Raw genomic sequence first — 26,662 nt, 5'->3', positions numbered from 1 at the left:
TTCTCTCTCTCTCTTTCTACCACAGATGAAACTCAGGGGCACTTGACCACTGAGCCACATTCCCAGCCCTATTTTGTATTTTATTTATGAGACAGGGTCTCACTGAGTTGCCTAGCACTTCGCCTGTTGCTGAGGCTGGCTCTGAACTCACAATCCTCCTGCCTCAGCCTCCCGAGCCCCTGGGATTTCAGGTGTGCGCCACGTCTTTGAGATGGCTTTTTATATCCTTACTCTCTGATTCACTACTTAATCATTCAAAAGCATTTGGGAGCACTTCTGAGAAAAATGAGTAGGCGATACTGTGAAAACACATTTTAGTGGAAGAGGCAGAGAAGTAAATGAAAAAAAAAAAAAAAAAAGAGGTTATTTCCAGCAGGGTGAAGACAATGAGTTTGGGGATGGAGGAGAGAGTTGGGCTGTAGTCAGAGTAGGTAGGGCAGACCTCTTTGAGGAAGTGGAATCTGACCTCAGCCCTTCCTGTGAAGGAGACAGTCTAGGGTAACAAATTTTCTGTTGATTTGAAGAGTTTATATCTCAGAGGAAGTGCTTCATACCTGTCATTAGACGTTCATTTCACTCTCATTCACGTCTCTAGAGAGGCAAAATGGTATAAATTACGTAAGTATGGTTGCAGGAGTGTCGCTGGTATATGGTGATGAAATGGTAACGTGGCCATGCTTTCTAAGCCCAAACTCCGAACACACCTTCTAACACACATGCAGCTCAAGGACTGGATTAATTATTTGAATCAAGTCTATCTTGGATTTTCCAAGGCATGTGACACCACACTTAATGGACTACAGTGCTGGACTGGGTCCTTGACTCCACACTGTTGATACGAAAATGCGGTTCTATTATCTAAAAAGCCAGGTAATAGGTGTGCTACTAGTATAAGGGCACTTGCCAGTTGGGGCCATATCTCCTTTCCCCGAGTAGGTTACATGTTCTTCTCTAGGAGCAAAGTTCGAGTTTCATGCATTTTTCAATCCCGCAAAGCATTTAGTAAAGTGCTGGCACCCAAAAGACACACAAAGGCCCGCGGGTCCTCCCTCAATTCCCAACGTGCTTTGGACTTCAAGGTCGGAGCTGGCTCGCCATGCCGCGCTGGCCTGCGTTCCAGCCTGCCGTTCGTCCTCCGGCCGCACGGGGGCGCAATGGAAACCCGCGCGTGGGCCGGGCGACTGAGCCCCATCTTGGCGGGCAGGGCCGGCTCCCAGAGTGCACCTCGCGTCAACACGGCGGTGGCTTCCGGGAGCGTCCGGGCGCGGGCGGACTGGCGCGCAGCCCGACGGCTCTCAGGCGGCCCGGCTGTTGAGCGGCGACTGGAGCCATGGCGGAAGCGGCGCCTGCTCGGGTGAGAGGCTCCCCTGCGACCTTCAGGCCGTTGGGCGGCGGAGCCCGTCGGGGCGGGGTCGGCGTCGCGCGCTGCGGCGGGCGCGGGCGGGCGCCCCTCCCTCACCCGCCCGCGGCCCCAGGCACTCGCTCCCTCCGCGTTCGTCCCGCGTCTCGGCTCCGGCGCCCCGAAACTTCCGCGAGGCTCGTTTCACCTTCTTGGGATTGTCCCAGTGGCCACACGTTTCTGCTTCTTGCCCGGCCTGGGAACCCACGGTCCCGTCGCCACCGGCGAGCTCGCCCGGTGTTCCCGGGACCCCACACTCATTACCTGCCACCGCGCCGTCTGGCCTGACGCGCTGCCGGTTTCTCTGTCACACTCCTACAACTTTCTGTGCTGGGGTGCAGCCACGAGTGAGAGCCAGGCGGGGTCGCCTGTGCTTGGGTCAGGGGTCACTTACCGTAGTTGCTGGGTTTTGTTTGCGAAGGTGTCAGAGTTCTTTCCTCCCCTTCTGCCTCCCGAAGCCACCCCTTTTCAAGGAATGTCTAGACACTGGCGCTTGTTAGGAGTACGTGGATATGGAGACGGGAAACGAGGTCAGTCCTACCCGAGCTCTCAAGCTACCCAGTTTAGGTGATTTTAGGCAACTGTGTCCACCCTCGGGGTCTCCGTTGAACTCTGAGTTGCAAGTGTTGAGTTAGTTACTAGATGATTTCTAGGGTTCCTTCTAGCGCTGACACTCTTCATTCTGTTCTAGAGTAATGGTTAACTTAAAAATACCGGGGAGGCTTTCCTATGGGGAGGGCAGGTATAACTGAATTGGGTTTTAATGCAGCCGTTTTGGGTCCACAAACCTTTTCAGAATCATGTGAGATCTTCAGTGAGAATGAAGGGCTAAGAAGATCCTGTGGTGAAATCGTTACCTTGAACAGGGTGCACTAGATTCGATTCTTGCAGGAAGTGGAGAAGGGAGGATTTGGAAGACTTAGGACAGGAGACCAGATTAGTACTCTAGTGGGGCACGAGAACCCTGCTAGAATGCTTGCTCCCTACTGCTCGTTCCAGGATTGCTTACACTGTCACCAACAGACTTTGTGGCGAGGAAGCCTTAAAGATCACCAAAATCCCAAATCTCGCTTCAGATAACTTAGGGATTTGTCATTGTAGGACAAATTTGTTTTTCAGCATGTTTCTGTTCTCAGACTTTATCTCTTCAGATAAAGTATCTCTAGTCCAAGTCCTTGCCTTGATGAAAACAATAAATGCTGAGAAAAACACCTATATAAATACATTTGAAATGTATAGTAAAGAATATTTGCATAAAGTAAGTGAAAGAGGGAACATTTTAAAGAGATAAGCAGAGTTCTGAGGCCAACTTTGAGGGTATTTTCTGAACATTCATTTTTGGTATTTTATGACCTCAAGGGACCTAGAAAATAGAAGACAAAACTCAGAGCTTAAGATAGAGAAGCCTCCTGTTACAACCCCCTAAAGCTGAGAATTCAAAGGGCAGTATTCTAAGGCTGAATTAATTAAATGTAAGCTCTTTCCCCTAGGTGATTGCAAAAAATATAAAAAGGCATTAAACATTGACATTGTGAGATGGGTCTGAGATTTCCCTTGAGAATTTATGAGCTTGTTGCTTGAATTCATACTCTCTGAATAGAATAGTTCAAGAAATCCTAAGCCAGGCATTTAAAGAATTCCCAGTTGTTTGTCAAAAACAAACACAAAATTTTTTAAAAATATTTAATTTTTAGTTGTAGTTGGGCACAATACCTTTATTTTATTAATTTATTTTTATGTGTGCTGAGGATCAAACCCAGGGCCTTGCACCTTGTAGTCAAGCACTCTACCACTGAGCCACAACCCCAGCCCACAAACAAATCTCTTCTGAAGGAATCTACATTTAACTTAGACTTCAACTAATTTTTTTTTAAATGTTTTTAGTTGTAGATGGAAACAATACCTTTATTTTATTCATTTATTTTTATGTGGTGCTGAAAATTGAACCCAGTGCTTCACATGTGCTAGGCAAGCACTGTACCACTGAGCTACAACTGCAGCCTGACTTCAACTAATTCCAATGGATAAAGTTCTAAGAAGTATGAGTTTATGATTTTAAAAAATTACCAAACAAACAAGGAAAAGAAAAGCCAGTAAAAATAATGGTCAACAAATGAAATCCTCAAAGATTTCACACATTAGTGGTATTAGACACAGAACATGAAATAACTGTGCTTAATATATTTAAAGATAAAAGAAAGAATGGGAAATATGAATAAGGGTCAAGAGAGAAAACAACCCAATTTGAAAAAGAGTAAAATAGAATTTATATTTAAAAATATTTTTAGTTGTAGATGGATGTAATTATGTTTTTATGTAGTGCTTAGGATCAAACCTAGTGCCTCACATGTGCTAGGCAAGCACCCTACCACTGAGCAAAACTATAGTTCTAAAATAGAAGTTCTTTTTTTTTTCCTTTTTTTTTTATTGGTTCAAAACATTACAAAGCTCTTGACATATCATATTTCATACATTAGATTCAAGTGGGTTATGAACTCCCATTTTTACCCCAAATACAGATTGCAGAATCACATCGGTTACACATCCACATTTTTACATAATGCCATATTAGTAACTGTTGTATTCTGCTACCTTTCCTATCCTCTACTATCCCCACTCCCCTCCCCTCCCATCTTCTCTCTCTACCCCATCTACTGTAATTCATTTCTCTCCTTTTTTTCCCCATTCCTCTCCCAACCTCTTATATGTAATTTTGTATAACAATGAGGGTCTCCTTCCATTTCCATGCAATTTCCCTTTTCTCTCCCTCCCACCTCATGTCTCTGTTTAATGTTAATCTTTTCCTCCTGCTCTTCCTCCCTGCTCTGTTCTTAGTTGCTCTCATTATATCAAAGAAGACATTGGCATTTGTTTAAAAATAGAAGTTCTAAGAATAAAAAATATAATTAAAATTTTAAAGTCAGTGGAAAGCTATACTTATTTGCATATTAGACACACCGATAATCAACTGGTGGAAGTGAAGAAATTATCCAGAAAACAATGTAGAGTAAGTAAAAAAAAGAGAAGGGAAATGTGAGAAGAAGATAAGAGATAAGAAAAATGGAACAATTGGGGCTGGAGTTGTGAGTCAGTGGTAAAGGGCTTGTCTTGCACCCGCGGGACCCTGGGTTCAATCCTCAGCACCACGTTAAAAAACTAAATGAGTGAAATAAAGGTATTGTGAATAAATATTTTAAAAAATGGAACAAGAAAATCTAACAGTCATCTAACTGGAACTAGAAGGAAAACACTTGCATGCACACACTTGCTGTCACTTGGACGTTCTCTCCGTGTACTGGAGGCCATATATGATGAGTTGCTAATGTCTGATGATATTGTAGGATTGACAAATGCCAGTACATGGAAATAATGATATATCATCAATCAGGATAGATATAAAAGAAATCTCTGGGGCTGGAGTTGTGGCTCAGCGGTACAGTGCTCGCCTAGCACATGCAAGTTGCTGGATTCCATCCTCAGTACCACATAAAAAAATAGATAAATAAAACGAATGTACTGTGTCCAACTAGTACTTTAAAAAAAAATGAAGGAAAAAAGAAGAAATCTAGGCTCAGGGGGGACAACCTTTCAACAGCAATGATGGAAGTCTGATAACAGTAAAATGATATTGTCAGGATGAAAGAAAAATAATCATGTTTTGAGAATTTTATACTCAACAAAAATATCTTTCAAAAACAATGGTAAAATATTTTCAGATAAATTGAAATTTAACAATTTGCTAGCAGTACACTTTAGTTAAAGAATATTCTAAAGAATATATTTTAGGTAAAAGGAAAATTTTCCCAAATGGAAACTCTGAAAATGTGATGATCTGTGAAAATAAGTAAATCTAAATAAATATTGGCTGAATAAAACTAATAGTTTCTTATAGAATTAAAGGGAATTTCATCACATTACAGCATTGATATAGAGATGATCACAATTCAAGTATTTAAAGATCTTTGTAAGTATGCTTCCTATAATTTCAAGGCCAATTGCAAAAATACTAGGAATTGAATAACTTAGAAGGGGGGGCTAATAGAATAAGAAAAAAAAATATTTAAAAGGAAGCAAGAAAGAAGATGAAAAAGAAAGGTGGGACAAGTACATTAAAAGGTTAAAAAAAAAAAAACAACCCTGTAATTGCAATAAATATAAATGAACTAAATGTTCTTGTTAAAAGGCAGAGATTGTGGGCTGGGATTGTGGCTTAGTGGTAGAGTGGTCACCTAGCATGCATGAGGCACTAGGTTCCATCCACAGCACCACATAAAAATAAAGACATTGTGTCCACCTAAAACTAAAAAGTAAATATTAAAGAAAAAGGCAGAGATTGTTAGGATGAGGGGAAACAAATCCAAGTATTATTTATTTATTTATTTTTATAATATGTTATGCTTACATTTTTTATACCTTTATTTATTTATGTGGTGCTGAGGATTGAACCCAGGGCCTTGCATGTGCTAGGTGAGTGCTCTTCTGCTGAGCCTTAGTGCCAGCCCTCCAAGTATGATTTATAAGAGATACAACTAAAAGATAAGTCTAAAGAAATGCTAAATATAAAAGGATGTGAAAACAATGTACCAGGCCAAAACCAATGAAAAGAAAGTTGGCTTAAGTATATATAAATATTGCTAAAGAAGGCTACTACTACTTTTATAATGGTAAAAGACTGAATTACCCGTATGGAAGTCAGGATTTGTGCTGTACACATAAATGAATTTTAATTGAATTTAAGTATTTAAAAGATAAAGGCAAAACTATAAAAAGTTTAGAAAACGATATTATGGAATTTAAGTTTATTTTTAACCTCTGACACAAAAGTTGAAACCATAAAAGGACACAAATAAAACATAACTATATTAAAGTTAAGATAATAAAAAATAAGCTGGATATGGTGGTACATGCTTGAATTCCCAGCGATTTGGGAGGTTGAGGCAGAAGATAGCAGGTTCAAGGCCAGCCTCAGTAACTTGGTAAAATCCTGTCTTGTAATCAAAAATAAAAAGAACTGTGGGTGTAGCTCAGTGGTAAAGAGTCCCTGAATTCAATCCCCAGTACCCACCCCCCCACAAAAGTAAACACCCATTATTCACAAATAAGAATATTTGTAACTTATCTATGCTGGATATTAGTTTCCAGAATTAATTCAGAAATTTTGAGACAGGAAAAGTCAACCCAAAATAAATGGATAAAATACTTAAGCAGATATTTCACTGAAGGGGAAAATTTGAATGGCCAATACATATAAAGATGTAACATTTGACATTATCTGCGAAAGTTCAGGATGCATACATACTCTATGATGGAAAAATCCCTTTCCTAGAACTGTACCCAAAGGAAACACTTGCCCAGGTGTGTCTCCTAGGACTTAGGACCCGTGTATAGTCCTGTTCATCATAGCAATATTTGTAATGACAAAAAGATAGAAATATTAGTAGTGGAATGGAAAAATAAACAGTATTATACAATGAATATGATATAGCAGTGAACATCAATCATAACCACATGCAACAATAAAATATTCCCAGGAGTTGTGGGAGAATGATTCAATTCATGTAAAGTCCTAAAACATACAAAACTCACGAATATGTTGTCTTGGAAACAAATATAAATACATGGAAAAAGGCAACTAATAGTAAAAAAAAAAATCAAGGATAGTAGTTAGAGAATAACACAAAAGACATTAAAGGAAATGTGTGTGTGTGTGTGTGTGTGTGTGTGTGTGTGTGTGTGTGTAACTGAGTAGTGAAACCTTGAGTATTTGTTGTCACTACTTTCTGAGTGTGTGTTTGTAAGTGGTACTGGGGATTGAACCCAGGAGTGCTCTACCACTGAGCTACATCCTCAGTCCCTTGGGTTTTGTTTTTGCCTCCACATTTTTAAAATTGTTGCATTATAGTTGTATATAATAGTGGAATTTGTTCTTATTAGTAGTATATGTATACAATATAACAAGATAATTTGGCCAGTGTCCCCGCCCCAGCACTTCCCCCCACTCCCTTTCCATCTTCTACCCTTTGGTTTCTTTCCTCTGTTGATCTCTTTGATTTTCATGAGATCTGCCCCCATCTTTCTTTTCCTTACCCCTTTGTTCCTTTCTGCTTCTGATCTCCCCTTGCTTTTCATTTGATCACCCCCTACAACTTTTTTTTCTCTTCCTTTTTACTCTTTAGCTTCCATATATGAGAGACCCTTGACCTGCATTTGGCTTATTACACTTAACATAATGGTTTCAAATTCTATCCATTTTCCTGCAAATGACAATTTAATCTTTCTTTATGGCTGAATAAACTCAATTTTGTATATATACATATATACCACATTTTCTTTATCCATTCATCTGTTGATAGATACTTAGACTGGTGGGGCTGGGGTTGTAGCTCAGTGGTAGAGTGCTCAACTAGCACACATGAGTCACTGGGTTAAAACCTCAGCACCACATAAAGATAAAAATAAAGATATTATGTCCAACAACAACTAAAAAATAAATATTAAAAAAAGATACTTAGGTTGATTCCATTGTTTGGCTATTGTGAATTGTGCTGTTATAAACATGGGTACACATATGTCACTGTAGTAAGATGAGTAATTCTTTAGGATAAATACTGAGGAATGGTATAGCTGGGTCATATGGTATTTCCATTTCTAGTCTTTTGAGGAGCCTCCTTACTGATTTCTATGGTGATTGTATCAATTTACAATCCTTTTTCTTCACATCCTCTCCAGCTTTATTATTGTTTGTATTCTTTTGTGTGTGTGAGGGGAGAGGGGGTTTCGAGACAGGGTCTCAACTGAGTTGCTTAGTGCCTCAATTTTGCTTATGCTGACTTTGAACTTGTGATCCTCCTGCCTCAGCTTCCTGAGCCACTAGGATTAAAGGGATGCAACATGGCACCTGGCCCTTGTTTGTATTCTTTTTTTTTAATATTTATTTTTTAATTGTAGATGGACAGCATGCCTTTATTTTACTTACTTATTTTTGTGTGGTGTTAAGGATCGAACCCAGTGCCTCACGTATGCAAGGTGAGCGCACTACCATTTGAGCCACATCCCCAGCCACCCCATGTTTGTATTCTTCATGACTGCCATTCTGACTGGTATGAAATAAATTATCAGTATAGTTTTGATTTGCATTTCCCTAATTTCTAATGATGTTAAACAGTTTTTTCATATATTCATGGGTAACTTGTGTTTATTTTGAGAAGTGTCTGTTTAAGTCATTTACCCATGTATTAATTGGGCTAGTTGTTTATTTGCTGTTAAGTTTTTTTGAGTTTGTTGTATGCTTTAGATATTAGTCCTCTGTCAGAAGAGTAGCTAGCAAAGATTTTTTCACATTCTGAAAGTTCTCTTCACATTCTTATTTATTTCCTTTGCTGTGCAGAAACTTTAATTTGATGCCACCCCATTCATTTTGGCATTATTTCCTGAGCTTTAGGGGTTCTATTGAGAATACCTATATGCTGGAGTGTTGATCCCATGTTTTCTTGTAGGAGTTGCATAGTTTCTGGTCTGATTCCAAGGTTTTTGATCCATTTTTGAGTTGATTTTTGTTCAGGGTGAAAGATAGGAATCTAGTTTCATTCTTTTACATATGGATAACCAACTTTCCCAGCACCATTTGTTAAACAGGATGTCTTTTCTCCAGTTATGTTTTTGGTACCTTTGTCAAGGATAAGGTGACTGTAGATATGTGGATTAGTCTCTGTCTCTTCTATTCTGTACCATTGATCTGTGAGTCTGGTTTTATGCCAGTACCATGCAGTTTTTGTTACTATAGCCCTGTGGTGTAATTTGAAGTCAGATATCGTGTGCCTTCTGCCTTGCTTTTGTGGCTTAGAATTGCTTTGGCTATTCTGGGTCTCTTATTCTTCCAAATTAATTTTAAGACTGTTTTATTAGTTCTGTGAAGAATATCATTGGTACTTTTATGTGGATTGTGTTGAATCTATTTATTGCTTTTGATAACATTTCCATTTTAACAATATTAATCTTGTCTGTCGACAAGCATGCCCAGCTCTCTGTTTTAATTTTATTATGCGATGGGGTCTTACTAAGTTGCAGAGGCTGGCCTGGAACTTCTGATCCTCCTCCCTAGTCTCCCAGGTCACTGGGATTACAGTTGTGTGCCACTGCATCTGGCTGTTGTCACTATTTTATACATTTTATGTGTTCAATTTTAAACTATTTGATATTAAAAGGTAATAGTATCTCTTAGTAGGAAAGATTGTAGATACCATCTAGTTCAACTTAAGTACTTTAGAATGTTATTTGCTTTGCATTAACTCAAGCTAACTGTGGTTTTCTTAACAGTTGGGACTCTATCTTGTACTTAATGGTAATGTTTTGGACCATAACAACTTGTCAGTTGTTTGACTCATGATCTGACAATATGTTATTCAAAGGCAGGACTGTGCCAGAAACTTCAGAAGCATGGTCAGCATAGTGTACTTTTGTATTTTCATTGTCTTCAGAAATACTCTTACATAATTGAATTTAAGAAAAAAATTACAAAAGAATACATGCTTATTAAAAAGTCAAATGAGCTAGGCATGGTGGTGCACCCCTGTAGTCTCAGCAGCTCAGGAGGCTGTGGGAGGAGGATCTTGCCTTAGCAAAAACAAGGCACTAAGCAACTCGGTGAGATCCTGTCTCTAAATAAAATACAAAAAAAGGTAGGCATGTGGCTCAGTGGGGAAGTATCCCTGGCTTCGATCCCTGGTATCAAAAAAAAAAAAAAAAAAAAAAAAAAAATCAAATGAGCAATACTTTTTTAATGAAAGAGTGAAATCCATTTCTCTCAACCTCATGAAGGTGCAACCCCGTTTGTTAACTGCATGTTGAATATCTTTTCAAACCTTTCTGTGTGATGAAACAAGCTTACATAAATGTTTTCTCTTCTATAGGAAAATGAGATGATAATACATCTATTTTCCTAAAATTTGGACTTTTAACCTTATCAATATGTTTTCTTTGTTGTTGTTGGCACCAGGGATTGAACTCAGGGGTGCTTAACCACTGACCTATATCCCCAGCCTTTTTTTATTTTTTATTTTGAGACAGGGTCTTTTGCTAATTTGTTGAAGCTGGCTTTGTAGCTTCCCAAGCTGCTAGGATTACAGGCGTGCACTACCACGCCCAGCCCTCGCTGTGTGTTTTCTAAACCATACATACACGTCTAACTCATTTCTTTCTTTCTTTTTTTTTAAATTTTAATATTTATTTTTCAGTTTTTGGCGGACACAACATCGTTGTTTGTATGTGGTGCTGAGGATCGAACCCAGGCCGCACGCATGCCAGGCGAGCACGCTACCGCTTGAGCCACATCCCCAGCCCTCTAACTCATTTCTTTAATGGTTATGTAAAACTATCTTGGGTTGTGCCATAATTTATGTTACCATTCCCTTATTAACAAACATCTTAAGTTATTTCCAGGTTTTGACTGTTCCAAAGTATCTTAACCAATAATTAGTTATCTTCATGGGTATGTCATCAAGTACTGCTTATTTTTGTAAGCTATGTTCCCTAAGTGGGATTGCCAGGTAAAGTTTTTTTTTTTTTTTTTTTTTGGTACCGGGAATTGAACTCAGTGGCATTCAACCACTGAGCCACATCCTCATCCCTATTTTGTATTTTTATTTTAGAGACATGGTCTCATTGAGTTGCTTAGTGCCTCACTGTGTGTCTGAGGCTGACTTTAAACTCGCAATCCTCCTACCTCAGCCTCTTGAGCCGCTGAGATTACACGTGGTCCTGGCAAGGATTTTTAAAGATATTCCTGAGGTCTCCTTCACAAGGTGGTTTGTAGTATTTTCCATGACTTCCAGGAGGGTCATGGAAGTATCAGTTGACCGTATCATGATCAGCTCTAAATGTTATATTCTTTTTCCATGTTTGTCATCTGATGGGTGAAAAATGATTGCATTTGATTGTATTCACATTAACTGCTAAAGCTGTTGTCTTGTCATTTAATTGATTGCCTACATTTCTATTTTCATAAATGCTTTATAGTCTGCAGTTTTATTTTTGGATGCTTTGATCTCTCTATTTCATATTCTCTTCACAATATTTTCTCTGTTTTTAGATTTTGTTTTTGTTTACTTTTATGACAGCTAACATTTTCTTCTACATGGACATTTTAAATCCTGTTTATTGAGATACAGTAAAATTCACTCTGTGCATATACTTCAATGGGTTTTGATAAATGTTTAGACATCAGATAAATATTTCTATCATCCCAGAAATTTCCCTCATATTACTTATAATCAATCTCCTCCCACTCCTGGCCCCTGACAACCACTGATCTTTCTGTCCCAATAGTTTTGCCTTTTCCTAAATGGCATCTAAATGGAATACAGTATAGAGCCTTTTGTGTCTTGCTTCTTGGACTTTGCATGTAGTAATATTAGGTCAGTAGTTTGTTCTTTTCAATTGCTGAGGACTAGTCTACTGTGTAGCATGTTAATTTCCTAGGGCTGTGATAACAAAGTCATGAATCACAGACTGGCTTACACAACAGAAGTGTGTGATCTCCTTTCTGGAGGCTACACTTCTGAAACCAAAGTGTCATAAGACTGACTCCTTATGAGGTCTATACCCCTCTCCTAGTTTCTGGTGACCCCAGACATCTCTTCCAGGTCATCTTCCTGTGTGTATCTTCATATCATTGTCCGTCTCTGTGTCTCTGTCCAAATTTCCCGATTTATAAGGACACTGGTCCTTTGAATAAGTCCCACCATAATAATATAATCATAAGTTGATTACCTCCAGAGAGACCCTTTTATCAAACAAGGTCAAATTCTGATGTTCAGGTTACAGCATCTTTTTAATTTTTTAAAAATTATTTTTAGTTATAGATGGACACAATACTTTTATTTTATGTGGTGTTGAGGAATGAACTCAGTACCTCCCACATGGGAAGCAAGCATTCCACCATAGAGCTCCAACCCCAGCTCTCCAGCTTTTTTTTGACCAGACAGTTCAACCCATAACATGGATGGGTGGACCACAGTTTGTTTATCCATGGGTCAGGTGATGGACATTTGAATTTTTCAGTTATGCTAGATAATTCAAAATGGAAGAAAAGAAGAAACTCTTGAGAGAGAGAACTTCAGTACTCATTTTCTAGTTTTCAACGGACACAACATGTCCACTTGTATGTGGTGCTGAGGATCGAACCCAGGCTGCACACACACCAAGCGAGCGCTCTGCCGCCTGAGCCACATCCCCAGCCCCAGAAGAAACTCTTTATTATTATGCGGAAGAGGAAGGGTTCATTCTTCTTTTTAGACCCTGACCTACCACCCTATCTGGAAGAAGTGCTTAGCAAACACTAAGCACTTAGTGGCCCCGGGGAGGAAAGATGAGCCTCCAAAAAGCCAGTGACACCGAGACTTACAAAAGCAAAACAAATGTGATGAGGTTAATTTTTCCAACTTAATGTTTGGTTTCACATGAATTTATAATTTATATTGAATTAAGTCTTTTTAGGGGAATATGTAAGCTTTTGTCTATGTGTTCTATGATGAATAGCTAAAATAGGTCTTGATCAAACTTAAATGTTCAGTTCTATGCCAGTCAGTTTCATTTTGTCCACAGTTTGAGGCCAGACTGTGACCCCTTCCCCCAGCAGTTCTTTCAGAGATTTCCTCTTGGTCTCATTTCCCCCAGAATGGGTTAGATAAGCAGCCTTAAATAAAGTGCCACATGAAAGAGGAGCAAGCTTTGGGGGTTTAGGACTGAAATGAAAATGGAGTAGGACAGTGTGTGAGAAAGCAGCTTCAGAAAGATTTCCCTAGTGTTGGTTTTAGAAATTTTGAGCTTCAGCCAAAAAATTAGAATTATAAGACCATAAAAATGAGAATTATAAGGAAAATGTCAGTAGGCTTAGTCAAGTCATTTCAGCAAATGTTTTTTTAAGGATTTATTTGTGTTATTTACTATATCAACTATTAGGATAAATAAGGAATGAGTTAGGTCTTGCAGGTCCTGCTAAGGAATTTTCTTTTATCATGGGGAGCCATTGAAAGGTTTGCAGCAGCAGTGACTTGATCAACTATTGATGTCAGGTAGGAATGTGGAGGCAAAGTGGATATAAAGACATCATTTATTATATAGTTCAAAACATAAAGTAGAAACTGTTTAAAAAATGAACTCCAGTACAGGAAAGTCTCATAAAATATGCTAAGTGTGAAATGCAGGCAGCAAAATATGTGCAATATGATTTTGATTTCACTGAAAAAGAAAAGAAAAAAGCTCATATATATAATCTACATAAGTTCAGACAGTTTACATAACTTTTTTACAGTATTCTCCAAAGTTATTACGATATACACATTTTCGATATCAGAATTAAAAAGTGCATACTTTTAAAAAAAAAGCCAAATATGGGCCTTTAATCCCAGCAGCTTCGGAGGCTGAGGTAGAAGGATAACAAATTTGAGGCCTGTCGACTCCATCCAGCAGAGTCGAACAAAAGAAAGACGACCACCCGATGGAACTGTAACAGGTTTTATTGAAGGAGCAACAAGAGGAACCCCGTACCGAGAAAGTGTGTAGTATATATAGGACATAGGAGCCAATCACAGAGGAGGTCAACCTCGTGGACACATAATAGGCTTGATAGGAAGCATATACTGAAACACGAGCTCTTGTGGTTTCTATCAGCCAATGGGGTGGACTTCCTGGTATAGGCACAAACTTGTTTACGCCAAAGGCGGCTGATTTGGCCCAAAGCCAAGCACCATCTATCCTTGGGCAGGGGACAGCCCTAGGCCACAGGAACTGTTCCCGACAGCTCCCCCTCCTTTCTTTTAAAAGAAAAAACAGGAGCTACGGGATGGTGCCTGTCTTAGGTTGCCAGTGGCGCTCGCAAGCCTTACCCGTCGTTGGTACAACAGGCAGCATGGTGCGTTGGTCTGTTGCCCTGTCTTAGGTTGACAAGCGAACCCACTGGTCTTACCCGTCTCTGGCTACCCATCCAGTATCTGTAGCCAAACCTGTGGGGAAGTGCCAGCTTCAAAGGCCATAAGGGCCTGCACCATGGCCTGGCGATGGCGCTGGCTTTGTTGATGTAAGTGGCATAAGCAGTGAAGAATGCCTAGAACTCCTAAGCATATAAATCTTCCCATGGCGATAAAGCCAAACCAGGATTAAATGAAACAAATGAGGCTAGTAAATCCCACATTTGACTAGCAGAAAGCACTTGGACTCGAGTGTTATTAACGTTAACAATTTCTAACCGAAGTTGTTGGGTAAGATCTTTTAACTGTGTTGACCAAGTTTTTATAAAGGTATGTAGATTACTCTTTGGAAAGATTGGCAGTTTGGGAAAGGTTTACAAATTTGGAGCTAGTGACACAAGATCCTGGGTAGGAGTGAATGTAGCTGAAGACTAAGACATCAGCTAATATGTCCACTGTTTTTGAAGGAGATTTGTTTTTTGGTTGAGCTAAATTAGGACTTATCGGAAGAGGGTGAGTCCAAAGTAGAGTTATCTTCACGAGCATCAGGAACATCAGGAGCGTTAACTTCTTGGGAGGTATCATGGTGATATTTGCGAGTCAACCTTTCTGGTATCCAGATGGGTGATTGTTGGTCCTGGGGAAAAACACAAACAGCGCCTCGGTTCCACACCAAAACTGGATCCGGGCCGAACCATTTGTCAGTTAGAACATCTTTCCACATCACTTGAGGGCGCTTTGTAAGATCAGGGGAGACATGCCGTTCGGCAGCCGAGTGTCCATGTTTATCTAAATTTAAAAAATTTAGGGTAAATAAAGCAATAGAGAGAAGGTCTTTAGGGGAGCGGAAGGACTCTCCTATTCCCCCTTTTTGTTTTTGTAAAATGGTTTTTAAGGTTAGATGGGCTCGTTCAGTAATTCCTTGACCTTGAGGATTATAGGGAATGCCAGTGATGTAAGTGATATTAAAACAGGCAAGGAACTGTTTGAAACTATTAGAGGTGTAGGCGGGGCCATTATCAGTTTTAAAGGTTTTAGGGGGGCCCCATGCAGCAAACGCTTGTAAACAATGGGATATAACATCATTAGCCTTTTCTCCGGTATGGCAGGAGGCAAAAATCACATTAGAGTAAGTATCAATGGACACGTGGATGTATGCCATTCGACCAAATGGGGGGTAATGAGTGACATCCATTTGCCAGATGCAATTAGGGAGCACACCACGGGGATTAACACCCAGGGTGCGTTGTGGTAAGAATGTAGCACAATTTTTGCATTTGCAACAATATTTCTGGCTTGATCTTTAGTAATATGAAATTTTGTCTTTAGAGTGTGGGAGTTAACATGAAACTTGGAATGAAAGTGTTCTGCTAGTTCAGTAGCAGACAGAATAATGACATCTTTAGTGGCGAAATCTGCTTTACGATTGAGAAGGGTGAGAGGACCTGGCAAATTAGTATGTGCTCTAATATGTCCAATAAAGAAAGGTTGGGTGCGAGCCCAAATGACAGTTTGAAGAGTTTGAAGAATATTGGTGATAGTGGATTTGGAGGATATAATGCCAGCGCATTCAAGCTTTTGAACGGCATTGACTACATAATAACTGTCAGATAGAAGGTTGAAAGGGTCATTTTCATATTTTTTAAATGTTTGTAAAACTGCATATAATTCTACATGTTGAGCAGAACCTGGAGGGAAAACAAAAACTTCTGTGTTTGTCATGGTGGCAATAGTTCCGATGCCTCCAAGTGAACCATCTGTGCATACGGTTAGAGCTCCAGAAAGAGGTTTTGTACGGGTAATGCGAGGGAAAATGACAGGATGGTTTTGGAAGAAGGATAATAATGGATTTTTAGGATAATGATTGTCTAACAATGCATTGGTAACAACTCTAAGAATAGCCCACAGTCAAGGTATTAATCGATATTTCTATCTATTCAGTAGTATACGGGGTGACAATAACATCAGGCTGTTTTCCAAAAGCAGACAAGGAAAATTTTAAAGCTTTTAGTATAACTTCGGCTATTAAGGTAGGGTAGTAGGATATAACTTTTCCTGGAGAATGTGCTAAGTAAATCCAGGTGATGGGACCAGTTTGCCAAAATACTCTAGAAGGGATGGCTTTATCAGGTAGGACACAGAATAACAGGGGCTTACTGTAGTCTATTCTGTCCACTTGAGCCATCTGTAAAGCCTTAGTAACTTTTAACAGAGCTTCTCTAGCCTCTGGCGACAATGATCTAGGAGAATCAAGAGCTGGATCTCCTTTAAGAATGTCATAAAGAGGTTTAATTGTTATGTCAGGTATTTTGCAGTAAGGGCGAATCCAATTTATGTCTCCCAACAGTTTTTGAAAATCATTAAGAGTTGTTAAATGGTCAACTCTTAGGGTAATCTTTAAAGGACGCACAAGCTGGGAAGACAATTTTGTGCCCAGGTATGTCTGTACAGAATCAACCTGAATCTTTTCTGGGGCTATATGTAGACCCCAGTTTTTTAAGATGCCTTGAAGTTTAGCCAATGATGCAGTTAATAATAATTTATCTGGGTGGCACAACAGAATATCATCCATATAATGGTCAATCAGAATATCTGGAAATTTATTTGTAAAAGGCTCCAATGCTGCATGGACATAAAGTTGGCATAATGTGGGGCCGTTAGCCATTCCTTGAGGCAAAACAGTCCATTCATATCGTAAAGAAGGTTGTGAATTGTTTGGAGAGGGGACGGAGAATGCAGAGTACTTTGTATCCATAGGATGTAAAGGAATAGAAAAGAAGCAATCTTTAATATCTAAGATAACAGTTTCCCAATTTCTTGGCAGTGCCGACACGACTGGCAAGCCCATTTGAATTGGGCCCATGGGTTCCATAGAATCATTGACTTTTCTAAGATCATGAAGTAACCTCCATTTACCTGATTTCTTTTTGATCACAAATATAGGCGTATTCCAGGGAGAAGTAGAGGGTTTAATATGACCTGCATCTAGCATCTAATTGTTCTAGAACCAATCTGTGGGCTGCTTTTAATTTTTCTTGAGATAGGGGCCACTGAGAGACCCACACTGGTATATTTTTATTCCAAGTAATTTTAATAGGAGAGTAATTTGGAACATCAGTGGCCCCTAGGAAAAACCCAGGCCTGGTCCTCCCATGCCATTGTGGCCTACTATAGGAAGAGGAATTGGCTGTTGTCGTCCTTGTCCTTTATTTCCCAATCCTCCTGATGTATAACCTTGCTGACTCATAATCTGTCTTGCTTGGGGTGAATAATATCTTTGGGTAGTTAGGGTTACATCCATTTGAGTCAAAATGTCCCGTCCCCAAAGATTAACTGGAATAGGGAGGACATATGGCTGAATAATTCCCGAATGTCCCTCTTCATCGGACCATGAAAGGGTAGCGGCGCTGCAATCGGGATTTTCAGTTGTTCCCAGTCCTCTTAGAGTCCGAGAAGCCTTTTGAAGAGGCCAAGATTTTGGCCAGTCTACTTGTCTGATAATCGATCTATCAGCTCCTGTATCTAATAATCCAAAAAATTTTTGTCCATTAATCATAATAAGATACATGGGCCTTTGTTGCATGTCAAAATTGAAAAAAGCCCAGGGCTTGTTTTTAAATTTATTAATCTTAGGAATTAAGGCAAGGGAAGCTATAACATCTCCTGGGGATATGATGACAACTCCACGTGGAGAAGATAAAAGAACCTTTAGGGGACCTACACTTGCTTCAACCAGCAGAGGATAGACGATGATGCCTTTGTGAGCCATATTAGGATGTCCTAATATTAATCCTTGACTATCTCTTGATAGAGGCCCTATAAAGTCCGTCTCTACTGGCTGCATTCCCATTTCTGGAGTTAAAACGAGTCGAGCTGTGGCTCTGATGTCTCGCTGCTCACAGGAATTGTCCCTTGACTCGTAAGGGGCCAATAAGTGCGTGGGACCTGTTGAATCACCCCGTACATTTGAGGGCCCCGAGGTGATGGGCCCCTCTGCCCGTTTTTTGACTGTTGTTGTCTGGGTGGAATGGGCTGTCCATAGACATCAACCACGGATCTACACTCACTAGCCCAATGATTTCCTTTACCACATCGAGGACAGAGGTTAGGTTTTGGTCTTAGTGATGTTTGAGATTGATTTTGCAACATGGGGCAGTTTCTTTTTATGTGTCCTGGTTGTCTACAATGAAAACAGGTGCCTGGAGCACCAGTGTTTTTTCTACTCTTTTGTAATCCTTGTACAATGGCATTGGCCAATACTTGTCCTTGTATCGCCACATCATTAACATCTCTACATAGTTTTGTAAGGGTCCGGCGAAGCGTCGGAGGGAGAGACCACAAGAGACCGTCTCCATGCAATTGGCAGAAGGGGTTTTATTGATTCAGCATGCTGAGGTTCCAGACTCACTCAGGAAGATAGAGCAGCCCAGAGCCCCGAGCAGAGGTCAGGCAGAGCTTAAGTACACTTTTTGGAGAGGGCGGGGGGGGGGCTTTGAATACATCAGAACAAATCGTCAGAGGCGCAGGAAAATTGAACAACAACTCTGAGTCATTCATTGGCGGGAACAGATTGGACAGGGGTGATTGGTCACTTCTAAGCAGGGTGAACATTTAAACTGATTGGTTCTGGGGCCCGAGGTGCCTATGTGCCATTTTACACAGAGTCCCAAGTTATCAGACCACCAGAGGAGCCAGGGAGAATGTTTACTGGGGCAGCTCCGGTATTGTCCTAACAGCTACAGAGATCAAAGGCTCCGGGGTAGCCGAGGAATTTAGCAATAATAAACATATCAATGGTCTCTTACTTTACAACCCAAGCCTTGCAGTTTAGAAACTTCACAATGTCTGATCTTTTACCCTTTAACTCTGGCTCTGCGGCTTAGAATCAGCTTAGAAATTTTACCTTTACAGTTTTATATAGGTAGATAAATCTCTCTTGTTTTTCCAGGGTCAAATAGCTTCTTGACAGTATTTATTTGCTTGTTCATATGCCAATTGTGTCACAAGGGGCATGGCTGCCTCAATGTCTCCAAAAACTCTACTAGCTGTTTTTATGAGACGGTCCACAAAATCTGAATATGGCTCATTGGGCCCCTGCACTATTTTAGATAAATGTCCCTGAACATCACCCGGTCCAGGTACTGCCTTCCAGGCTTTCACTGCGGCAGAACCAATCTGTAAATAAACGGCAGGATCATAGCCCACTTGATTAGCAACTCCTGCATATTGACCCTGACCAGTCATCATGTCTACATTCCAATGAGGATTCCCTGCCCTGGCATTACGCCTTGAAATATCCGTACAGATTTCATGCCATGCCGCTTTCCATAGCAAATACTGTCCTCCAGATAAGACTGCTCTAGTTATAGAGACCCAGTCATCTGGTGCATAATATTGACTTCCCATGGACTCAACCATGGCCAAGGTAAAGGGAGCCTGAGGCCCATATTGACTAATGGCCTCCTTAAGTTGCTTAACCAATTTGAAATCTAGCTGTTGATGATATCTCGCATTATTTTGGTCTTGAAGAACGGAGAATGTTGCCTCTAGATTATGAAAATCAGTCCATCCTTTACTACTCTCGTGGCAGCATTCAGGAACTTCCCGTCCTCTGTAAAGAGGCGGTGTCAGAGGCGGGGCTGAGGGCTGAACCTCATTAACATTACAGTCCTCCATTTGCCTGACAACTTCCTCTAATTCGTCTCTCCGGACATTTCATTATCACTCTCTTTACTACCTCCTACAGAGGCTTGAGACCGTTCCTCTTTAATCTCTTCTAAGATTTATTCCCCGTCCTTAATAGCTGTGTGATTCTGTAAAGTTTTAGAATTTAAGCAAGTTTGTACAAGACTCCATATTGCCAGGGTGCCGGTAGGCAATGCCTTTTGTGTGTCTGCCTTTTTTTAAACTTTCCCCAAGATATTGCCTTTGGGGAATATTGAAAATTCCTTCATCCAAAAACCATGGGGCGCACTGCTCTACTGTCTTAAGGAATTTGCGAGCAGTGCTGGCTTTTAATGGTGTACCATTAGCCTTCAGTAATACTCTCAGAGGAGTTTCCATTCTCTGCCTCGATATTTCTGATCCCATGGTTACTAGCTAAATATACTTGATAACCCACAAAACACAAATAAACAAGTAACAGAAACAAAAATACACACAGCACACAACCACGAATTAGACTTGAACACGGATACATAGATATGCTCCGACGCTTACTGCATACTTTCGATTCGTCACACTTCAGCGAGCTTCTTATCGTCGCTTTTCCGCGATCTTGACTTGTCGCCTTCCGCGAGCCTTTTGCGTTCGCTCTTGTGCGAGGTTCCCGGGTTTCGGCACCACTTGTCAACTCCGTCCAGCAGAGTCGAACAAAAGAAAGACGACCACCCGATGGAACTGTAACAGGTTTTATTGAAGGAGCAACAAGAGGAACCCCATACCAAGAAAGTGTGTAGTATATATAGGACATAGGAACCAATCACAGAGGAGGTCAACCTCGTGGACACATAATAGGCTTGATAGGAAGCATATACTGAAACATGAGATCTTGTGGTTTCTATCAGCCAATGGGGTGGACTTCCTGGTATAGGCACAAACTTGTTTACGCCAAAGGCGGCTGATTTGGCCCAAAGCCAAGCGCTATCTATCCTTGGGCAGGGGACAGCCCTAGGCCACAGGAACTGTCCCCGACAGAGGCCATCTTCAGCAACTTAGTGAGACAATGTCTCAAAAAGGACTGGGAATGTAGCTCATTGGTAAAGTGCCCTGGGTTAGATCTTCAGTAACAAGACAAAGTAAGAGGGAAAGAAAAAGAAGAAGAAAAAAATTAGGTAGCTCTGAGTTCTTTTGTACTTTGACATTGCTTTCTTTACTTGATATTCGGAATAGCATTGTCTGACTGACCCTGTATCTTTTTTGATTGATCCTTCAGCATAGACGAAAGCGGCGCTCTACCCCTTTAACAACTTCGACACCTCCTTCACAAGCAACAGAAAAAAGCTCATATTTTCAGACCACAGAGATCTCACTCTGGACAGTGGTGGCTGCTATCCAGTCTGTGGAGAAGAAGATGGAGTCCCAGGCTGCCCGGCTACAGAGCCTGGAGGGACGCACTGGGACAGCAGAAAAGAAGTTGGCAGACTATGAGAAGACGGCCGTGGAGTTTGGCAACCAGCTGGAGGGCAAGTGGGCCGTGCTGGGGACCCTGCTGCAGGAGTACGGGCTGCTGCAGCGGCGGCTAGAGAACGTGGAGAACCTGCTGCGCAACAGGAGCTCCTGGGTCCTGCGGCTGCCCCCTGGCAGCAAGGGGGAGGCACCTAAGGTAGAACCACAGAGCACCAAGTTAGGCAAGAAGGGGAGCCCAGCTTCTATTGGCTATGATTTTGTATTGCTGGCTTGGCCTTCATGACTCTGAGGTGCTCATTGTGTGTCGTTTTTGGTTTTAGGTGTCCAGGTCACTTGAGAATGATGGCGTCTGTTTCTCTGAGCAGGAGTGGGAGAACCTGGAGGACTGGCAGAAGGAGCTCTATAGGAATGTCATGGAGAGCAACTATGAAACACTGGTGTCTCTGAGTGAGTAGCAGTACTAGGATTCCAGTTTCCCCCTGGAATTCTCTCATACACCGTGACCAGTGGCTTGTGTCTCTGACTACACCTGTGTCTCAGGTTGACTTGGGATCCCCTGTTGGCCTGTGTCAGGAGAAGTGGGAGTCTCCAGGTCCTCCTACCTACAAAACCTTAGGAAAAGTCTCAGAGTTATGCCTTCTAGTATTTCTTCTCTGCAGTTACACAGCCACTTCTTGAGAAGATTTACTGATGCATGGTAGTGTTGCTGGGGTTTCTCATGTTGCTTTTAATAGTTAAGACTATTTGATTAGAAGTCTTACATTACCTGGGATGAGGGATGCAGCACAAATTGACCAAACCCTTTTTCTTGGAGTTTGGCTGGAGTGCTAGCCAGTCATTATGGTCTAATGTGTATTTCATGTAGATTAGAAGTGCTGCTTAATGTGTATAAATTTTAACTCACATACTCCCTATTACATAACTAATACATTTTGTTTGGTAAACAAACTCTTTAAAATGTAGGCCCACGGAGAAATGGATGACCAGTGTGGCTGGACCAGAGTGAGTGAAGAGGGAAGTAACAGTGGGCCTGAGAAGTGACCCTGTGACCTTAGCTGGGTCATGTGCTTTCTTCAGAGCTGTCTCCTTGTCTGTCACCTGGCAATCCCTCAGCAAGGATGAAATTAGATGCCCTGAAAGGGGCTTTGGCAAATCCTCAGCCATGCGTGTGGGGTGGTGGTAGTCTGCTGGGTGTACTGCAGGGGCTTTGCAGCCTGGTGCCTGAGACCGGCGGCCCTTATAGAGGAGCAGTAATGGCAGCAGCTAGCTGAATCAAATGCTTAGCAATGGCCAGAATTGTCTAATTTTCCCAGAGTACTTGGGAGAGTGACAATAATAGTAGTCTTTGAATCTTTTGAAGTTTTAATATTTGCTCCTTGCCAGTAGTAACTATGTTCATCAGCAACTAACCATTGTGTGAGCTTTTACTCTCTTCTGGGCTCATACTGTGCCATTTCCAACCTAGAGGTCCTTGGCCAGCCAGAGGGAGAAGCAGACTTGGGTACAGAAATGCTGGGTGACTTGGAGGAGGAAGGCCCTGATGCTGCCCACCCTGGTGAGTGGCTCTAGAATATTTTCTCCTGTCCCCCTCTCCCTTGAAGCAGGTCTCTGCAGCTCATGGGGAGTTCTCCCACTGTTGAACTGCCAAACGATGACTATCATTAACCTCATCTGGCATATGCTAGTTCCAGATGCCTTTATGACTACCATTTTGCCACTCATATGTCTGACTACTCCTACCAGTCTGTGGATCCTTAAGACTACATACCACATTTCTTAATGCTCTACAGAATAAAGGATGTAATAGATCATCAGAACATGATGGAGAGAGGCGGGCCAGAGCATCAGGAGGCAAGGAAATGTAGGATGTTTGGGCAGAATATGCAGAAAAGAGAGAGCTGGACACAACTTTTAAGCTGTAGCTCTAGTGTATTTTTCTTTAATTATTGAAATTTATTATTCCAACAGTCTCCTAAATTAATATATTTGTTGAAGTGTATTTTGTCATTTTCACAGGGATTAAATAGTTTGCAAACAAGTTTGGAGAGCTACCTTTTATAACATTGTTTTTTTGAGAATAATGTATTCAGATTTCCAGTTACCTGTCTATACAGAAATATAGATTTAGTTTTTAATAATTCTTGGAACTTAGTTACATCTTTTTCCAGATTGTCCTAATTCATTTGTTCCCATGGGACTTTGATTTGAGCCCTTCTGAAATTCTCAGATACTTGTTTGGCTCTGAAGAGGCCAAAGGTGCTAGAATGTGATCTTTTTGTTGTTGTTCTTTCTTTGCAGTGGACGGGTCTGTGGTCAAGCAGGAGGTGCTGTACAAGCAGGAGGGCTCTGTGGGCCCCCCTGGCACGTTCTCGGGTGCTACTGAAGAGCAGGCTCTTCTCCGCTCAGAGCATTTTGAGCTCTGGGATGGCCAAGGTGGGTCTGTTCTTCTGGAGCCAGGCCCTGGGGACTCTAATCTCGAGGATCCCATTGAGGGGAGTACAGACCCTACCAGTGGCAGAATTCTGGGCTGTTCCACAAAGCAGAAATCCCACAGGCAGGTCCAGTTGGGTCAGGAATGTGGGCAGAACCTGAAGCTAAAAAAAGACACTGCCAGTTCCTATGAATGTTCTGAGTGTGAGATCAGTTTCCGCTACAAGCAACAACTGGCCACACATCTGCAGAGCCACTCAGGGTGGGAGTCTTTCCCCACCACAGAGCCAGAGGAGAGCCTTAGGCCCAGGCCACGGCTGAAGCCACAGGCCAAGAAGTCAAAGCTGCATCAGTGTGAAGTGTGCCAGAGGAGCTTCAGCTGCAAGGTGAACCTCATCACTCACCAGCGCTGCCATCTTCAGGAGGGGCCTAGTGCTAGCCCACGTGTCCAGGAGAGGTTCTCACCCAACAGCCTGGTTGCCCTGCCTGGCCACATCCCTTGGAGGAAAAGCCGGAGTTCCCTCATCTGTGGGTACTGTGGTAAGAGCTTCAGCCACCCATCTGACCTAGTGCGGCACCAGCGCATCCACACGGGTGAGCGGCCCTACAGCTGCCCTGAGTGTGAGAAGAGCTTTGTCCAGAAGCAGCACCTCCTACAGCACCAGAAGATCCACCAGCGGGAGCGGGGTGGACTGACCCTGGACCCCGGAAGGCCCAATGGCCTTCTTTAAGGGTGCCAACCCCTCACCGTCCGGGGGCGGAGGGGGGTGGCATTGGTCCCCCCGGAAAAGACACTGTGCGCCATCAGGGACGAATTTCTTCCTGAGGGCCATTGCTTCTGATTTGCCTTCCCTTGACCAAGTGCCAGACCGAACCCAAAGGCTGCCCTGAAAATCCTGTGGAAGAAGAGGAATCTAGGGCCCAGCCTCTCTTATCATCTTGACCCTGCCACTGAGAGTGCTGTCTCTTTGGCCCAGTCTAGTCTGGTTTTCCCATCTATCTGATACTTGGGGGCTGGGGTTGGCATGGTGACCCCACAGGGATTGGTGGTCAGTTCCAGGGCCAGTCCCAGCATTGCACGTCTTCCCATGGGCTACAGGCAAGCAGGTACAGGAGGAGTTTTGGGAAGAGTGACTCTCCATTTCCTCTTTTTTTGTAGTCTCTTTGTTAATAACAGAGAAGAAATAATTTAAATGAACTGCTTATCCTGCTCTGAAGATCCTTTTTTGGAGTTAGATTCTAGTTGATTTAAAGATTCTAGTTAGATTCTAGTTTAAAAATTATATACAGCCTAACAGTTGGTTTTGTTTTTGTTTTAATTTCAGGAGTTGTAGAAGTTGTTCCTAATGTGGGGACTCGGCCTACCCTCTAAGAGGGGATAGTTTATGGGGCTGTTTTAGCCTGGCCACACTTAAGGCAGAGAACAAAGGGGACACAGTGCTGGGCTCCCTCTTGTGGGTGTGCTTGACCCTCTTAAATGGGGCTAATTGTCTCAGAAGGACCAAGAGGAAAATTAGCCTCTGAAGCCCCCTGCCAGATTCCTGTGAAGGAGTGGCCAGTAGGGTTCTGGTCCTGGGAGTGCTGGTGTTTTACCATACACCACTCCCTCTGAGCCCCAACCCTGCTGTGTTTGTGCAGCCTCCCAGTGGAAGACTAGTCTGTTTCTCGAAGTGTTCAGCTTGTGCCAGTGGTTATTTAGTTTGTACCTATTACACCAGTCGTTGTTCAAATTACACTTCTGTCCCAGAGATTGGCAGAAAGCACACAGATGCTTGTCTCAGGAGTGTTGACGGACGACCTGCCCCACTGTTGTTTACAGGGATGGCAGTGGGCTCCTGGGTCATATGTGAATGTCCCCTTGGATGGTTTACAGTTGCCTAGAATAAAAAACAAACAAACAAAAAAACACATCTGATATTTTTGTCCGTTTGTTGAAACACTTTCCTGGGGCCAAGTGATACCGCTGTTTCCCTCAAATGTTGAAGTTTGAACATTAGAGAAGCATGCAAGAGGCAAGCATATAAAGCAGGGTTTATTTAAAAAGGGGTAAGAGACTCCCCTCTCCACCTACCTGAGAAGGGGGCCATAGCTGGTTTTCTGGTATCCCAAGAAACTAGGTGTTCTGCCCTTTTTGTTTGTCCTAGGCTTCCTTTGTTCTCCTGCCTTCTTCCCCTTTCTCCTTGGTGTGTGACTAGGCCCAAGAATGCTCAGGGGGATGGCCAAAAGGTGGGAAATAGGTGGGCTGAAGGGGGGAAGGGCTGAATGGTGCAGCTAAAGACCCATTAACAGCCTTAAAGCTCCCTATAGGGAGAGGCAATTCCTGGGACAGGTTACCTTGGCAACCGGTTGGAGCAGTGAGAGGTTCTTGGTATGGGTGGAGGAAGGGCTCTGAAGGAATTAACATTTCAATCCCTAAGGGGACAGTCTCCAACTTACCTGATTCACTCAAAATTGGCCTTCTTGATCCTCCCTGACTCAATTTACCTGTCTATGCTGACTGCCTGTCTAATTCTGGCTTCATAAGGGTGCAGAGGTGCCTCACCTAGAGCAATGACAGCACTGAAGGCCACAGTTAACCTGCATTTTTACTTAAATCTAGACACAAGAAGAGGGTATGGATGAGAATAGCCAGGGACCCCATATGAAGTGGAGAGCTCGAAACCATCTGGGTGTTGGGTTTTGGGAGGTGGTAGATGGGTAGGTGAAGTTTGGTGGGTGCCAAGGGAGTACGAGGCAACTG

At 42.1% G+C, this 26,662-nt stretch overlaps 1 protein-coding gene across 2 annotated transcripts; it reads left to right on the top strand.

Moving 5' to 3' along the window:
• The first annotated feature begins 1,242 nt into the window (after nt 1-1,242).
• On the top strand, nt 1,243-25,959 carry Znf212 (zinc finger protein 212). 2 transcript variants are annotated; one of them, XM_076832203.2, is made up of 6 exons: nt 1,243-1,354; nt 21,299-21,688; nt 21,813-21,939; nt 22,958-23,047; nt 23,791-23,925; nt 24,208-25,959. In XM_076832203.2, exons 1-6 carry the CDS (start codon nt 1,331-1,333, stop codon nt 24,651-24,653), a joined length of 1,212 nt encoding a protein of 403 aa, XP_076688318.1. In that variant the 5' UTR covers nt 1,243-1,330; the 3' UTR covers nt 24,654-25,959. The 2 variants fall into 2 exon arrangements, with proteins under 2 accessions (XP_076688318.1, XP_076688309.1); XM_076832194.2 differs by having other exon boundaries at nt 23,791-25,959.
• Nucleotides 25,960-26,662: the final 703 nt, after the last annotated feature.

The sequence above is a fragment of the Callospermophilus lateralis genome, chromosome 1 (genome assembly GCF_048772815.1).
Source record: "Callospermophilus lateralis isolate mCalLat2 chromosome 1, mCalLat2.hap1, whole genome shotgun sequence".
Classification (NCBI taxonomy): domain Eukaryota; kingdom Metazoa; phylum Chordata; class Mammalia; order Rodentia; family Sciuridae; genus Callospermophilus; species Callospermophilus lateralis.
Note: the sequence above shows the minus strand (reverse complement) of the source record. Positions and strands in the feature narration are given on the sequence as shown.